Source organism: Meriones unguiculatus, chromosome 1, assembly GCF_030254825.1.
Source record: "Meriones unguiculatus strain TT.TT164.6M chromosome 1, Bangor_MerUng_6.1, whole genome shotgun sequence".
NCBI lineage: Eukaryota > Metazoa > Chordata > Mammalia > Rodentia > Muridae > Meriones > Meriones unguiculatus.
This window is the reverse complement of record NC_083349.1, coordinates 144,254,320-144,271,683: the sequence shown is the minus strand read 5'-3', so window position 1 is coordinate 144,271,683 and position 17,364 is coordinate 144,254,320. Positions and strand designations below refer to the sequence as shown.

Genomic DNA, 17,364 nt, shown 5'->3' with positions numbered 1-17,364 from the left:
AGCTATCACTCGGAGTCTTGAACTGCTGACGGGTCAGGTTTTAATGTCCCAGTCCTCAGGCCGGGCCAGTCCCCACAGCCCTGCTGTTTACTCGGGTGGTGGCCGGCCTGCTTCGTCTGGGCCTTCCGTAGTGGCCGTCCCATCATCTTCAGGCACCAGTTCCATGTCCAGTTCCAACTGGCCCATGTAGAGGCCTACAGCACAAGCCCAGAGCAGACTGACAGCCAACACAGCCCCCATACCAGCGGCAGCACCCACAAGCGACAGTTGCATGGGTCCACGAAGCGCTGCCAGGCCCACCACATAGGAGGCTCCGCCCCACACCACGCACAGGCCACCCAGCAGGAAGAAGCCTGTGGAAGAAGGGGTAGCAGTCAACAGTTGCAGGGTCCAGGGTATCCCAAGGGGCTGCGGGGTGATGGGTGGAGGCTGGGGCCAGGCGAGCACAGGGTTGGGCAAGGCTTCCAACACCAGCCAGTGAGAGGCCGGAGGATCACAAGCTGAAGGCCTGCTCAGCCTTAGGCCGTCTCAGCATAACAAGTGTGTGTGTGGTTACTGAAGAGATGGCTCAGAGGTGAAGAGCACTGGCTGCTCTTGCAGAGGACCTGGGTCTAGTTCTCAGCACACACATCACTATCCCCAGTGCTCGAGAGCTTTATTCTGGCTCCACTGGGTACCAGGCATCCACATAATCCCCATACATACTCAACAAAAAGTAAAAATAATAAATCTTAAAAAAAAAAGTTGGAAAAAAAAAAGTTGGAGAGATGGCTCAGAGGTTAAGAGCACTGGCTGCTCTTCCAGAGGTCCTAGTTCAATTCCCAGCAACCACATAGTGGCTCACAACCATCTATAATGAGATCTGGTGCCCTCTGCTGGCAGGTACACATACATGCAGGCAGAATACTGTAGAAATAAATCTTAGAAAAAAAAAAGAAAAAAGAAAAAAAAAAAGGTTGGAGATGTAATTCAGTGGTAGAGCCCCTGCATAGAATTCCCCAGTGAGGGGCTGGGGTGTGGCTCAGTGGTAGGGCACATGACTAGGAAATTTACCAGTGAGGAGCTGGTAACAACACTTAACTAGCAGGCTGGGTCCCTTCTCAGTATTCTAGTTAAATGAAAAAACCAAACAAGAGGGAGAGGTGGTAGACAAGGGCTCAAGTAGCAAGAGCCAAGCACATGAGACTGTAAATGGAAGTATCTGGAGCTCGGGGGTGGACTCCAAGATGAGGGGGCCGGTCGGAGGTTACAGACAAAGGTGTGCACGCTGGTCCAGGCCGCCTAGACCCTGTCTGGAGTGTTCTCATCACAAAGCTGATGACGGGGGGGTACGTGTGGTGGAGGAGGGGCACTGGGGGAGGCGGTGCTCTCCTTCCCAGTCGGTGGACACGGTAGGGCTCGAGGCTGGGGGAAAAGGGGTGGGGGCCCATTCCCTCGGTCTGTACTCACCGTAGGCAGCTTCCCGGCCCATGTCACTCTGCATGAAGGAGATGACCCCAATGCCTGATGCCAGGAGTCCATTTCGGAACCAGGAGAGGAAAGCTGGAGGGAGTTCGGGGGGCCAGGGATGGGGCTCTGCGTCAGCCAGGTCCCGCCTCCTAGATCCCCTCTCACCCAGACCGAAGCCAATTCCCACTCTATCCAGTCACAAAAGTATGCCAGACGTTCATCGCTTCCAAGAAGCACCTGTAAGCCCCATCCCGACCCTTCTCCCCCAGACGTTCTAAGCCCCTTTGGAGCAGTCTCTGTGGAAAACTGAGCATGAAGCCCCGAGCGTGAACTGAAGGCGTTCGCCCTCTCTCTTCCTCAGACCTCTGCGGCAAACTTCACCCTGCCTCCAGCCTCCTCCTCCCTCTGCGTGGTCGCCACTGCTATCTGGCACGGCCTCATCCACGGGTCCACATCTCCACCACTCAGATTCCTGAGTGCTGCCAAAATGTGGTTTCCACTACCAGCCCCGTCTACACAGCCCTGGCTCCAAGCTCTGAACCCACTGCCCTGTTTGAGGTTCCTCCCCCAGAAGCCTAGCTCATTCCCCCTCCAATCAGCAGACATCTTCTCTATCATTGGTTGCACGTTGGCCCAATCCGGAACTTGCCCATCTTCTGCGGGTAGCCACGCTCTTGTTTTATTCCGAGTGGTCCTGTCTGCAATCCGAGCCGGGCCCCTGTCGCAGGGGCCTCATTCCCTCCCGGCCGCCTCTGGAAGGCGACCTCCTCCGGGCAGGGTGGCTCCGTCGGGCTACGTCTCCTACCTGCAACCCCCCGACTACTGCCTGCGGCACATTAGCCGGGACCCGCAAGCTGGCGCCCTACGCCTCCTGCTGCAAAATCTAGCCCGTATTTGCCTGCGCTCCTACGAAGAAGCCGCCCCGGCCGAGCCCGGGCCCCGTCCCCAGCAGATGCGAGCCTCGCCGCTCACCCCCACACCGCACCGGGAGCCCCGTCCGGCGCCGCGGCCGACCCCGGCCCCCACCACACACCTGTCTCGTGTGCCTTGCGGAGGAGCCAAGCGTCCGCACGGTCCAGCTCGGACACCGGGGGCGGCGAGGCTCCCGCGCGCGGGCCGTGGCCGGGGGCGAAGGACGCGCGCGCGCCCCCGCTGCGGGGCCGCTGAGCGGGGAGCAGCGACCCCCGGAAGCGCAGGCGGGCCAGGCGCGCGACCCGAGCCCACCACCAGCCGCCTCCCATGGCTCGCAATGGGGCCGCGACGCGCGCTCCACCCCACGGGCCGTTTGTAGGCTGCAAGCCACGTCACTCAGAAGAAGCGTCTCACCGATTGGTGAACTGCCTGCCACTCAATCCCGACACGCAAGAGCTATTGGTCTAGCTGATGGTGTCTCCACCTCAGTCATCTGTGCCGGTAGTGTGTGGCCCACCTTATTTTACAGCCAGACTACGAATCCCAGGGATCAATGCGCTTCGGGCAGGTCGGACTGCAGAAGGCTGCGGCGCGATGCCTGTTGGGACTTGTATTTTTTAAAAAGTAACTGCTCTTAATAGCCAGGAAACAAAATTTATACTAGTTGCTTAAGGTAGAAACTTTGCAAAACTAACCAGTAATCTCACTAAAGAAGACACACGACTATTTTTCTGTATTCTTCAGTTATTCTTCTATGTACACGTTAATAAAATAAGATGCTGTTTCTGAAAATTCATTTCTGTCCTTTATATATATATATTTAAACTCTTTAAACCCAAGTACTGGGAGTCAAACCGGGACACTTCCTTTTCTCACCTTCTTACTTTATCCTTCCCTTTCTCTCTCTCTCTCTCCTTCCCTCCCTGACTCCCTCTTTCATTACTTTTTGTTTTTCCTTTTTTGCTTTGGAGACAGGGTTTCTCTGTGTAGCCTTGGCTGACCTGGACTCGCTAAGTAGAACAAGCTGGCCTCAAACTCACAGAGATCTGCCAGCGGCTGCGTCCCCCGTCGTCCACCCCCCCCGGCTGGGATTACAGGCCTGCGCCGCCACACCTGGCTTGATTTTCAAGACAGGTTTTCTCTGTGTAGCCTTAGCTGTCCTGCAACTTGCTCAAACTCAGGGATTTGCCTACGTCTGCCTCTTGCTTGAGTGCTGGCATTAAAGGCCTTTGCCACCACGCCTGGCCCTTTCTCACTTTTTTTTTTATATTTAATTTTATTTTATGTGCATTAGTGTGATGGTGTCAGATCCCTTGGAATTGGGGTTACAGACAGTTATGAGCTGCCATGTGGGTGCTGGGAATTGAACCCAGGTCCTTTGGAAGAGCAGACAGTGCTCTTAACCACTGAGCCATCTCTCCAGCCCCCCTTTCTCACTTTTTATCTTGCCCAAACTACCCTCTATTTACAATCCTTCTGCTTCAGCATTCTGTAATCCCAATAGCTTCGATTATGGGTATGATGGGGCGGACTGAATTGCTCATTAAAGGTGAAATACTAACTGCTTTTCAAAAGCAGATGATAATATTTAAGACACATTTTAAAATAACGAATCTGTGTGTGGATATGTTGCAGGATATTAGATCACATTGTGAACCCTGAGATTGTGAGACGGAAAAACCTGTTTCTTGCTGTTCTTGCTGTCCTATGGGTCAGCCCTCACACACACCTTTACTCCAAGAACTTTCTATTTATTGTAAACAGATGGTTGGGTTTGGCTTAGCCTTAGTGCACACATCTTTAATACAAGAGATTTCTGTTTATTATAACAGGTGATTACGGTGTGCTTCACCTAGCCCTAGCCCTTTAATCCAAGAGTTTTCCGTAAACAGGATTAAATAAAGTTAACCCTAGGTCAAGAGTCAGAGCAAGTAATCAGTTGACAGAAGTGAACATGAGAGAAAAAAAAAAAAAGACTGTGAGAGAGTGTGAGGATGGATACAGAGGCACACTGAAAATAGAAAGGAGGAACTTTCAGTTTGAAGGGTTTTTAAAGACAGCCTGGAAAAGGAGGAAGGGTTCTTTTTGCTTCTGGGGTATCTGATGAGTAGGAAGGTCAGCTGGATGCTTTCTCTGCCTCTCTGAGCTAACAAGCTTTCACCCCAGCACCTGGCCCTTGAGTCCCTCACTGGTAAAATTGAATGATTGAGACTTTGTTTTTAAAACAGAAGTATGTGTACATAAGTGCAGATGCGCACAAAGACCTGAAGAGGTCACCAGATCCACTGGAGCTGAAGTTCCAGGCAGTTGTGAGCTGGGACCTGAACTCTGGTTCTCTCCTAGGGCAGCAAGTGCCCCTAACCACTGCACCATCTCTCCGGCCCTCAGGTCATAAACAGATCACAGAAGACTTTATCTCTGGCAATGAAACACAAAACACGGAGCCATTTGTAGTGCCATTCCTGACATTTTTAAGGTCACAAGGGACACAGGCAATGTATAGCCTATGTATTCCAGATAAGTTTTATTTTGTTTTTAATTTTTAAAATATTTACATTTATATATTTTAAGCATTTGGACCACAAATGCCCTAAGTTGATAGAATACTTATTTTATTTTATTTTTTAAAGATTTATTTATGAATATGAACACTGTTTTCATGCACACCTGAAGAGGGCATTAGATTCCATTATAGATGGTTGTGAGCCACCATGTGGTTGCTGGGAATTGAACTCAGGACCTTGGGAAGAACAACCAGTGCTGTTAACTGCTGAGCCATCTCTCCAGCCCTATATTTATATTATAATGTGTGTGTGTGAACGCACCACAGTTCATGGGTGAATGTGAGAGGACCACCCGCAGGGGTTGGCTAGCTCTTTATTATGTGGGCCCTGGGAATTTAATTCAGGGCCTCAGATTTGGTGGAAAGCATTTTTGCTTGTTGAACCATCTCACTAGCCCTGTTTCTTTTTGAGAGTGGCTTTCTACATAGCCCTGGCTGTCCAGAAGTCACTGTGTAGACCAGGCTGACCTCCAACTCATAGAGATCTGCCTGCCTCTGCCTCCTGAGTGCTGGGATTGAGGGTGTGTGCCACCACATCTGGCTTGATTTTTGTTTTTTTCAAAAGAAAAGAAATCAAGCTGATGAGGTAAAGAATTAGAGGTTATGGCAGCCAGCCCTCAAGGTGGCCCACCAGTCACACCTTGGTAGGTAATACCTTCCCAAGCTCCGCCAGAACTGGTCTGTGTGACAGCTGGAATTAGGAAGTCAGGCCTGGAGATGTGGCCTCCTCGGTACAGGTTCATTCCCAGACAGTGGAGCCTGGTATGGCGTGGACCTGCAGTATCCCAGCTCTCAGGAGGATACCCTTGGCTACGGAGGATGTTTCAAACCAGCCTGGGCTATATGACTCTGTCTGGGGGGGAAAAAAAGAAAATTATAGGAGTGAGGGAGACTTTTCGTGAGGGCTGCTCTGTGTGAGAGGTTAGCCGCATGCTGTGGGTCACATAACCAGGCCTGTGGAGAGGACAGGAACTGAGGGCCCAGCCCTCAGCTGGCTCCCACCTCTCACACATCCGAGAGGACTACCCCAGGCCCTGTCACCCCAAGCTTGAACCTCAGGACACAGGTACCATAACCACCAAGCTTAGCCACCCTGGATGCTGACTCAGGAACCATGTTGGCTAAGACTCATTTTAAGTTGATAAATTTGAGGTGATACAGGGCCGTGTTAGGACCAATTAAAAATGAGGATGCACACAGCAGATTTTATATGAAAGAGGTTTATCAGATGGAGATGAAGCGATGGAGGAGAGAACGAGATGTGATAGGGGAAAGAGAGAGGGGCGCCCAGAGAGAGAAAGGGGAGAGGGCAAGAGCCAAGAGTGAGACAAAGTGGGCAAGTTGATCCTTTTAAGGAGCAATGTAACCACGCCTGCCAGGTGTGGCTACCTGGCCGGTGACACACGACAACATCATGGGTTGCTAGGCAACCCAGAAGCAGGCTGCCAAAATACTAACAGGCCAACTATCTGAGAAAGCATTAGCCATGATGGGAGGAAAAAAGGAAGTGAGTTTAAGGAAGAAATAAAAAAAAAGGAAAGAACAGGACCATATCGACTTTATCATAGATAAATGAAAGAGCATAGCCAGAGGCAGAGACATGTGAGAGGCTCCAGAGTGGACAGGACTCTGACTGAGCTGGGCCACTTGGGAAGAGGGGGAGGGGGAGGGAGGGAGGAGGTCCAGGTACAGCAGTGCAGAGGGCAAAGGAACAAAAGGGGCAGGTAACCAGGTGGATTATATAGGGTAAAGCAGCCCAAGCCCGGGGCTGAAGAGTTCCAGGTGGGTATGCAAGCCATACCCCAGAAGAGGTAGAAGCTGAGGATGCTGGGAGAACATGGTGAGCTGGTTGGCTTGGTTTTGATATGTTAAATAGGCACCTCAGCCAATTGTCAGGGGGTTTGGGACTTAACAGGAAGGCCTGAGGCAAAGAGTGATGTCAAAGACAGGAGAGGAAGTCAGAGTCAAGGGAGGAGGGAAGATCAGATTCCAGGGGTCTTGTAGGTCTGACTATTTTTTTTCCTCAGTATTGAGGCTGCACTCAAGGCTTTGCAGGGCTATGAAAGTGTTCTCACTTAAGCCTTTGGTTTAATAAGGCACTATGTGGCATATACTAACCTGTATAATACAGACTGTTATTGATTGATCCTCCTGCACGGAGACTATATGTGCAATTGGCAAGAGTGTTTTATTGTATGCCGGGGTCAAACCATTTTACAAAATGGTGACCCTAGACAAAAAGGCACAAAGACATTTTTATAGGAAACTAGCAGAATTCTAGCAAGGGTTAGGTAATTTAAAACCTCATTGGTGGGTGCTGGGCAAATTCTAAAGGTTGATTCCTAACTGGCTTACATCCAGGTGGTCGGTGGGCTGCATTCCTGTGCCATCAGTTTAACCTACAGAATGAGGTAAGGCTGCCCAACACTGATGCCCCATGCTGAGACAAGATATTTTCCCATTCTTGTGTTTATCTCCAGTCTGTTCCTTGGGTAGGGGATTTTATGATCTTGTTCCTGGAATAGATGACCTATGGCCTAGTTCCTGGGACTAATGACTTTTCTTTTAAAGTCAGGCCTGGTCCTAAAATGGAGACAAAGTGGAGTTTATGTTCTCTCACTACTTGAATTTCCTTGTTTTTTTTTTTTTTTTTTTTGGAGACAGGGCATCTTTTAGTAAGGTCAGCTTTGCCTTGACATTGCTATGTAGCCAAAAACAACTTTGAATTCCTGATCCTCTTTCCTCTGCCTTCAGAGTGCTGGGATAATAGGCCTTCAGCTTGTGAGAGATCAAAAATTAAAAATTAGTCTTTTGGGTTATTGGATTAAAGTTCAAAGCAAAAGCCCTGAACAAAGGCCAGACAGGTGGAGACATGTCCAGCCACCTGTAGGGAGGAACCAGCCTTACTGCATTCTTTCCTGCCTACTAGAGATACACTTGCTAGGAAACGGGCCCAGATTGCCCCTCTCCCCTAGGACAGCCAAACGAGGGAAGCCAAACCTTTAATGGTTTGGGGGGCCTTCCCGTAGCCAATCAGTTCAAAATACAACACCCCTTTTGTGTTTCAACCAATAGACAATTGCCAGGCTGGAATTCCCCTGCTTTGGGTACACTGGGAGGGACTGGGACCTTTAAATTACCCTCCTACCCTGATCTTGAGGCTCTACTCTCAACTGCTTCATCAGTGAGGGTGTGGGCCCAAGCTCAAGCTTGTAATAAAAAGATCCTCTTGTGTTTTGCAATGGACATGGCTCCTGGTGGTCTTTTGGGGTCTTGCAAATCTGGGCACAAGGCCTGTGTAACCCCATTTCTGAAAAAGAACCTCCGTCTTAAGGGTAAATGACCTAGGCATAAACTCCAGTTTCAAAAAGGAGAAAAATCCACCAAAAAAAAAAAAAAAAAAGCTTTGACCACTCACCTCTGATGTTTAACCATCATCCCTAGCAACGGCTAATCATAGACGACCTGAAGTTTCCCCAAGTGTTCTTTACAATAGGGTGAGGAAAACAACTAGGGTCTGGCCGTCCAGACAAACGATCATAGATCTGCCAAGCTGGAATTTCCTGAACCTTGATGTAACCCTAAGTAAAAACCCCTCTCTCCCTGAGCTTGGGGCTCTGCACTAGAGAGCCGCTGCTTTGGTTAAGGTGTGGGCCCAGCTCGAGCTTTAATAAAGATCCTACTGCGTTTACATGGGAATCAGCTCCTTGGTGGTCTTTGGGGTCCAAGAGACTTGAGCATAACAAGCCCCATGCCTGGCTTATGTGGTGCTGGGGATGGAACCCAGGGCCTGCTAAGCCAGTTCTACCAACTGACCTACAGCCCCAGCTCAAAGGCTGGAAATTCAAGTGAAGAAAGGTTGGGGGGGGGGGGGCTGGAAACAGTCCAGCCTTGGAGAAAGAGGTCAAATGGACAGACACCCTGCCTGGTTGCAAGGAACAGGATAGGGTTACAAGAGAACTGGAAATGCTGGAGAGGAGAAATTCTTCACATTCTTTGGCTAGGGAAATGCTCTAGTTTGTGCCTACGAGGAGGAGGAAAGAATAAGTAATTGTCTGAATGCCAGGAAGGGTCTAGGCAGAAAAAACAAAACCTTCTTAAAGGTAGTTTTTCTGTGGCAAGCTGGTAATTAGACTTGAGGTTTAAAGGAGAACTACCTGGGGAATATTAAAATTTGGTCAACAATCTAAGCTGGATCTGTGGCAGGTGGGGTGGGGACAGGCTTTTTGTTTGTTTAACTTTTGTTTTTTTCTCCCCCACTCCTCCTGAAGACAGGGTTTCTGTGCATAATCTTAGCTATCCTGGAACTCACTCTGTAGACTAGGCTGGCCTTAAACCCAGAGATCCACCTGCCTCTGCCTCCCAAAAGCTGGAATTAAAAGTGTTTACCAGGGGACTAGAGAGATAGCTCAATGGTTGAGAGCACTGATCGCCCTTCCAAAGGATCCCGGATCAATTCCCAGCACACACATAGCAGCACACAACTGTCTGTAACTCCAAGATCTGATACCCTCACACAGACATACATTCAGACAAAACACCTATGCACATAAGATAGAAATAAATAATTTTTAAAAAACAATAATAAAGCGTTCACCACCACTGCCCAATGTTTGCTTTCAAATAACAAATATATGGTTTTGTTGTTGCTGGGGCTGGGGGGCCCATGCTGAGAAGGCTACCCTTCTCAGAAAGGAAACAAGGGCCGGAGGTTGACAGCAGCTCACATCCAAGGCAGCTCTGGAGCAGTGGGCTCAGAAGCCCCTTCCTGACCTCTGAAGGCATGAGGGACAGTTGGCACCCAGGCATATGCAAACAACACAAACACATATGAAATAAAATGAAAAACAAACAGTTGGCAGAGTGCTTGCCTACCGTGTACAGATTCAGCACTGTGTAAACCTAGTATGGCAGCATGTGGCTCTTGTCCTTCCTGGGGGGGAGGGGGTGGGATGTTCGCCATCAGCCCACAAAGGGGGCAGAAGACAAGCACAGAAGCTGGAAGGTGGGTTAGCACTGTTGGAGGCTGGCCTACTGCTAATTACTGGCCCTCAAGACCTGGTTACTGCCTGCTGGATACACCCATCCTTGTTTGTGTAAACCTGCCTAAGACACACCTGAGTCATTAAATGGCCTATACCTGGGCAGGATAGAATGGAATAGGTGTGGCTAGGTTCCTGGGCTTTTGAAGACAGAAGAATCTTGAGAATAAGAGGACAGACAGGAAGAGAGGAGGAAGGAGGCCACCATGGGTTATCGTGGAGAAAAAGCCATGTGGGAGTGGAGAAAAGACTCCAATGACGGCCTGGAAAGACCCAGATGAAGAAAACGAGCAAGTACCATGGGATTATGGGTGAAAGGTAGTCCAATTTAGAAGGATTAAGGAGGATGGCATCAGAAGGGGGCTGGGAGACGGATGGTGAGGATATTGAGACAGTGTAAGTGAAAATCTGCCTGCTCCAAAAAAAGTAAGGCAATTATAAGTCTAACAGGTGTTTGTGTCTTATTATTTGTGTTACTGGGTTAAATAATACCACCAAAATTATTTTAGGGCTAATAATAAGTAATAGGTAGCCCGACATGGTTCTACTGTTTACTACAGCACAGCACGGAGATCAGACACTCCCTGAACCACTTCAGGGGGCTAGTTCAACTTTAATTCCTGAGAACAAAGGCTATGTATTCATTGGGGAGTGGGCGGAGGCTCCAAGGACAGGTGTCCATAATTGGTTAAACCTAGGCACTTCGAGGATGCTTGATTTGCATTAAAGAGCGCGCTGCTATCATATGAGTGGGAACTCGGTACCTAATTATCCTATAGGTGCAGGGAGGGGAGAGCTAGCAGGGAGCTGTGTCAAAGGCCATGTGTCAAATGTGGTTAGAGACATCTGTGTCTAGAGACACTCTCCAGATGAAGTCAGGCAGAGCAGGAGCCTGCTGAGGAGAGGGAGTCCTGCACCTTAACGTTGAGCTCGGAAGGACTATCTGGCCTGAGAGGACTGCAGCCTCAACAGCAGGGTCCCTCCAACAGGGGCAGACACTTATAATCCCAGCATTTGGGAGGTGGAAGAAGGGAGAGCTCAGGGTTATCCTGAGCTAGCTAAAGTTACCAATGCCAGCCTGGGTTAAGTGAGTGTTTAACTGCCCAGGCCTACTGTATGTGGGGGGGGAGTATGGTTTTGTATAATCTGTATCCAGATGCTGATTTCTGTGCCCAGAGATCTGGCTGCAATCTAGACATGTGCATTACCATGATCACGAAGAACCTCCTGGCTCAGTGTTGTGTAGAAATTGTTCATCATCTCTAGTGCTTAATAAGGAGCTGGGCAACCAATAGCTGGGCAGGAGAGTTGAAGCAGGTCTTCTTGCAGTCCCAGGAATAGGGCCCCAGGTGGAGGAGAGAGAGAAGGTTGCCATGAGGAGGTTGGGATAAGGGCAAAGATGAAGCAGGAAGAGCCAAGGCGAGACTAAGTTGGCAGGTAATGGGATAGGTGACCGGGAAATGGTCAAGACTGGTGTAGACAGGTTACAATAGATAAGTATCTGCCCAGCTATAGCGTTTAAAGCTTTTAATAACGTAATAGGTCTCTGTGTCATTAGTTAGAAGCTAGAGCAGGCATGGAAAAAAACAAACAAACAAACAAACAAAAAAACAATACTTTTAATTTTACACTTGGCACCCAGCATGGGGTATGTAATCCAAGCTTAGACAGAAACCCAAGCTTATGAGGTATTACATGGAAGTCACAAACAAGCAAGCACCGCTTGGCAACAAAGCTGGCTTCCTGGCTGGTTGGGAGCTGGAGACCGCAGAGAAAGAGGCCAAGAGCAGACGGTGGCCCCTTAGACCACCGCCCTCACCCATCCACCCACACACCACCACCACCTCATCACAACCCGGCATGCAAGCCCACCCCTTCACCACGAGGCAAAGCTGGCTGCAGGGTCGGAGCTGGGAACCCGGAGGCCTTCAGTGCACGTCCTGGCGCTGTACCGCAAAATGGTTCACTTGCCTTGGGAGAGGGGTCTGGCTTCCAGGGAGTGCAGACCAGGCTCCCCCTTGCGTGGCCATGCTGAGGCAGGGTGAACACAGGCCATAGTGCAGCACCAGCAACTTCACAGAGCTGGGACAGAGTAGCTGAACTCAGCCAGAGCAAAGCAGTAGCTCACACTGTAGCCCACGGAAGCACTTCCCAGATCTACATGCTGCTCTGAGAAGCCAGGAAACTGCCAATCGGGAGGCACAGCCCCCCCCCCCCCCCCTGAGAAAAACCTCCTAGGGTTAAACACAGCCATAGGAAAAGTCTGTGCGGCGCATTGGAGAGGTGTAGTGCGAGCTGGCAAAGAGCTGCCCATCCAAGGTTGAAATATGGGCCCTGGAAAACGGAAGGAACATGTTGCCAGCTTAAGGCTAGAATCAAGGGGAGGGCTGGACTGAGCCCAGAGGGCAGAGAAGCCATTCAACAGCCACAGCATGAGTGGACTCCCTCATCCCTGTGAGCAAAAAGTAAGGGGCAGGTCTAGCCAGTGTGGGATGCAGAAGCCAGACAGACATGAATAGAGAAGAAGAAATCCAAGAACAGCCAAACTTCTCATCAGGTAAAAATGTTTGGAATTATGCTTAAATGCTAAAGAAAGAAAGAGACTGGGTATTTAAAAAAAAATCGTAGACAGATATAATTTGAAATTAGTAAAATTAAAAGGGTAAGGCACATAAGGATGAAGAAAACAATAAAACAGTGTTTGAACCCAAATAATAGCATCTTAGATGGCTTAAAGATAGAAGAGGAAAAGATAAATGACTTAACTGAAACTGGAGCAACACCAGCTAGGATTACCATGCTGGTGTGTAGAAGGACTGTCTCACAAGTCATTATTCTGGGAGCTTGGGGGTGGGAGGAAAAACAGACCACAACACTTAATTTTTATTCTAGCTTTAATAATAATCACAATCGTAACTTTTTGTGCCTTCTCAAAGAACTATGGAGGTAGAAGAAAAGGAGAAATGTGAAAAATGAAGACAAGCCTTATAAGAAAAACTAGAAAAAAATTATAAACAAAAGATACAGAGACAGAGGAACTGAGACTACAGCCTCCTGCACCACCATACAATGAAGATCAAGACAGTCAGACAAAGGTTGTTAGAAAACCAACCTTCGCTTCCGTTCACTGTGTAACAAGTGCCAGCAAAGGAGGGCATTCCCAAAGTTATGAAGAATTTAGATGGCATCCCACAGAAATGCTGGATTTAAAAAAATTTTAAGAATGCAACCTTAATAGGCAAAGTAATGTGTAAAAGTGTTAAGAAAAGTCAAACTGTCAAATATTTTAATTGTAGCAAGCAAGGTCATTTAAAAAGGGATTATAGGCAAGGAGGTCCTAGAAAGGATGTCTTTTCTAGAAGTAACCCAAGAAGAAGGCCCCAGCCTCCTGGACTATGCAGAAGGTGTGGCAAAGGGCAGCCTTGGATTAATGAATGCAGATCAACAAGAGACAAACAAGGTAACCCCTTGTGGGGAAACGCCCTAGGACACCTGGATATCAAATCAAGGTGGTCCTCTCAGGTTAGCAGGGGAGAAATTCATCTGCAGAGCAATTTAACAGCACTGCTCTGGATACAGATATTAATAACTCAGATACCAAAGTCAGAACAACTTCAACAGATAAAACAAAAAACTCAGAAGGGGCCAGAAAACAAGTATTTTGACTCACTTCTACAGGAGATAAGAGGCCAAAACTAAAGGTATTTATACATAATATTGAAATTGAAAGTAGACAAGGGGAGACAAGGAGCAGATATAACAATACTTTCACCAAAATCTTGGCCTCTACATTGGCCTCTTCAGTAGTACATATGCAATTACTTTATCATATGTAAAACAAAGTATAAAATGGCTTGAATCTATAGGTCCAGAAGGTCAAATAGGAAAATTAAAGCCATACATGGCTGCTGTAGCCATGAATTTATGGGAAAGAGACCTGTTGCAACAATGGCAAACACAGATTAGGACCCCTCCAACCTCAGAAACAAGCCATGAAATAGAAGATGCTCTGATAAGGAAATTAAAAATGTTATCAAAGACAATTACAGATTATCCACACTGTCCATAGGCAGGAGACAGCAGAGGCTAAGTCTTCCGCTTTCAATGGGGAAGCCACGGCTGGTAGAACCCCAGCAGCTTTACCATGAAAATGGCTAACTGACAAACTTGTCTGGGTAGAACAATGGCCTATGGCAAAAGAAAAGTTAAAGGCACTAGAACAGTTAGTCCAAGAGCGGCTGGAGGCTCAACATGTAGAAAATCCAACAGCCCTTGGAATTCTCCTATATTTGTCATTAAAAAGAAATCTAGCAATTGGAGGATATTGACAGATCTCAGAGCAATTAAAAAAAAAATCATTCACTAACAGGTTCTTTACAGCCTGGAATCCTATTGTCTTCTTTGTTACATAAGGCATGGACTATTATGGTAACTGATTTAAAAGATTGCCTTTTCACTCTCCCTTTCCAAGAACAGAGAAAGGTTTGCTTTCTCAGTGCCTACTTATCCCTCAGCCTGTTATAAGGTACTTTTGGAGGTTCCTGCCACAAGGAATGTTGAATAGTCCTACCTTATGTCAGTGTTTTGTACCTCAGTCATTAGAAATAATTTGTAAGCAATTTCTTCAAGGCATAACTTACCACTATATGGATGATATTTTGCTGGCCGATTCAAATGGAGATACCTTAGAAAACATGTTTGAGGGAGCAAAGAGATTTTTGCCTTGCTGGGGATTACAAATTGCTCCTGAAGAAATACAAAGAGGAGATTCTATCAGTTATCTAGGTATGAGATAGGTATGTAGAAAATCCGAGCACAGCAGGGACAAATCTGGAGAGAGCAATCAAGAAGTCCTAATGACTCTCAAAGACTGTTGGGAGATGTTAATTGGTTAAGGCCCACAATTGGGTTAACGACTCAAGAACTAAGTGATTTATTTCAACTCTTACAAGTAGACAAAGACTTACATAGTCCAAGAAAATTATCATCTGGGCTGAGAGAGAAGTGGCTGTGCTAGAGAAGGAACCAGGATGCACTTGTGGACCCAAAGAAGGCCCATACTCTACTCCTTCTCCCACAGGGAGTTATCTGTGAATGGATCTTAGAATGGATAGTTTTAGCACACAGTAAAAAAATAAAATAAAATCAAACACCTATGTAGAAAAGGTTTCTGAATTGATTCTAAAAGGAAAAATTAGACTTTGTCAATTAGCAGAAATAGAGCCAACAGAAATTGTGGTACATTTTACTAATGCTGAAATTGCCTCATTATGGGCAGAAAATGAACACTGGATGTGCTTCATTTTTGCAGAGTTTGAAAAAATTAAAATATGTGCAGCATATTATAGACACACATTCAGGATTTCAGTGGGCAACTGCTTTAAGGTCTAAGAAAGCTGATTCTGCAATTACACATTTACTAGAAGTTATCTATCATGGAAATGCCTGGACAAATTAAGACTGACAATGCTGCAGCATATGTCTCCAGTAAAGTGAAAGGTTTTTGGTTTGGTTTGTTTTGCATATCATAATATAAAGCACAGAATCCTACAGGACAAGCAGTTGTAGAAAGATCTAATCATACCTTAAAAGAGGTGCTTGACAAACAGAAAGAGGTAACAAACACCCCAGAGATGGATTACGTAATACGTTACTGACTTTATTTTTTTTCACTTTTTAAAAATTTATTATAAATTTTATAAATTACAATTTATTCAGTTTGTTAAATTTTTAAAATGCTAATGAGCAAAAAACTAGGGCTGCCAAGAGACATTAGATTATACAAAACAAACAAACAAAAAAACCTGAACTAAACCAGCTTGTTTAAGAATGTCTTAACTTCAGAATGAAAGGCAGGAAGTGTGTTGTGTTGGGGGAGAGGTTTTGTCTTTGTTTCAAAATGAATAGAAATTAGATTTGACCAGGGGAGACCTCCTGAAAAATCTCAACTATAGAAATGTAGAAACTAAGAAAAACAGCAAAACAGGTAACAGGAATTGCTGATCGATCTGCATGGGAACAGCTCTGAGGCTGGCCAACACAGGAGAAAATGTCTTTCGCACAGCCAGGAAATCTTGCTGGCTACAGAGTCCTCAGGATTTATCCTGTGGCATGGATGGAGATTTTTATTACACTTTGGTTATACAGTTCAAACTGACTTATAAAGTTGACAGATGCCTTTCACCTGCTCAGAGAGAGCAGGGAATCATCTTTAGCTCATTTGTGCACACTGCACATTCCATACATGAATGAATGCAATCATGTACATCACCTTTAAAAGTTTGTATGTTTGCAGAGCAAAAGGACCAGACACCAAAGAAGACAAGTAGCCTGATAATTCGGCATCACAGACTGCCTCAACAGCTCTTTCCTCAAAAATCTGCATTCAGAAAAACTTCTTCATGGCTAGATGGTCCGGCCAGGGCTTAAGCCCTGCACTTTTCCATCACGCGGAGGCTGGACAGCAAATGATACAGCTATCTTTCCCAACACCTGAAAATTATCCCTATTTTATTAGGGACCCCAGAAGAAAACAAGACCTCAAAACAGCAGGAAGCAATTTAAGAGAACACTATCCCATTTCAAAAAGAGTGGGGTGGGTGGTTTTTGATCATTTAGTGTGTGATGGAGATTTGTCATCAATTAAGGGAAGTTGGTTGCAAGTTGTTAATGGTCTCAAGTCACGGAAAAAAAAAAAACAAAAAACAAAAGAAGTTAGATTCAGGGAGGTCTTTTTCTCTTTCCCCTACCCTGCTTTCTCTCCTATCTAGTGTTAAGGGGAGAAAGGGGGAGAAAGGATACAAATAAAAAAGGGAGATAGAGGAATGACAGGATAAAACTACTTTTAAACTAAAGAGCATTCAAAAAGCCAAAAACTTTACACTGGCATGGATCTTTGTATATTGAACAAACTTAAGGTTACTTTCTTTTTTTTTTTTTTTTTCCCTTAAGATCTTATTTATTTATTATGTATACAATGTTCTGCCTGCATGTACACCTTACGTCACAAGAGGACACCAGATCTCCTTGTAGATGGTTGGGAGCCACCATGCAGTTGCTGGGAATTGAACTCAGGACCTCTGGAAGAGCAGCCAGTGCTCTTAACCTGAGCCATCCCTGCAGCCCAGTTATTTTTCTTATAACATACTATATATGTATGTTTCAACTCTTGTATAAGGTATTGTGCCAGTGAACTCATTTTAAGATGTAAAGTCCTAGTCCTTGAAAGCTGCTATTAAAAACTATTTAGGATAATTTTAAAAATGCAAGGTAATATTCAATCAAACTTAATGTCATATTAGATTCTAGTTTAGTTAATCACAGAAATAAGCTTTATTTAGCTTCCTGTAGATGTTTTTAATCAGATAGTAAATGTCTATAAACAATTAGGGGAGGGAT

At 46.4% G+C, this 17,364-nt stretch overlaps 1 protein-coding gene across 1 annotated transcript; it reads right to left on the bottom strand.

Annotated features, from left to right (window-relative positions):
* Window positions 1-23: 23 nt before the first annotated feature.
* Tmem160 (transmembrane protein 160) lies at window positions 24-2,738 on the bottom strand. The gene is made up of 3 exons (XM_021657691.2): window positions 2,483-2,738; window positions 1,450-1,542; window positions 24-353 (listed from the first exon to the last, which is right to left on the bottom strand). The coding sequence occupies exons 1-3, from the start codon at window positions 2,688-2,690 to the stop codon at window positions 88-90; spliced, it is 567 nt and encodes a 188-aa protein (XP_021513366.1). The 5' UTR covers window positions 2,691-2,738; the 3' UTR covers window positions 24-87.
* Between the last annotated feature and the right edge of the window lie 14,626 nt (window positions 2,739-17,364).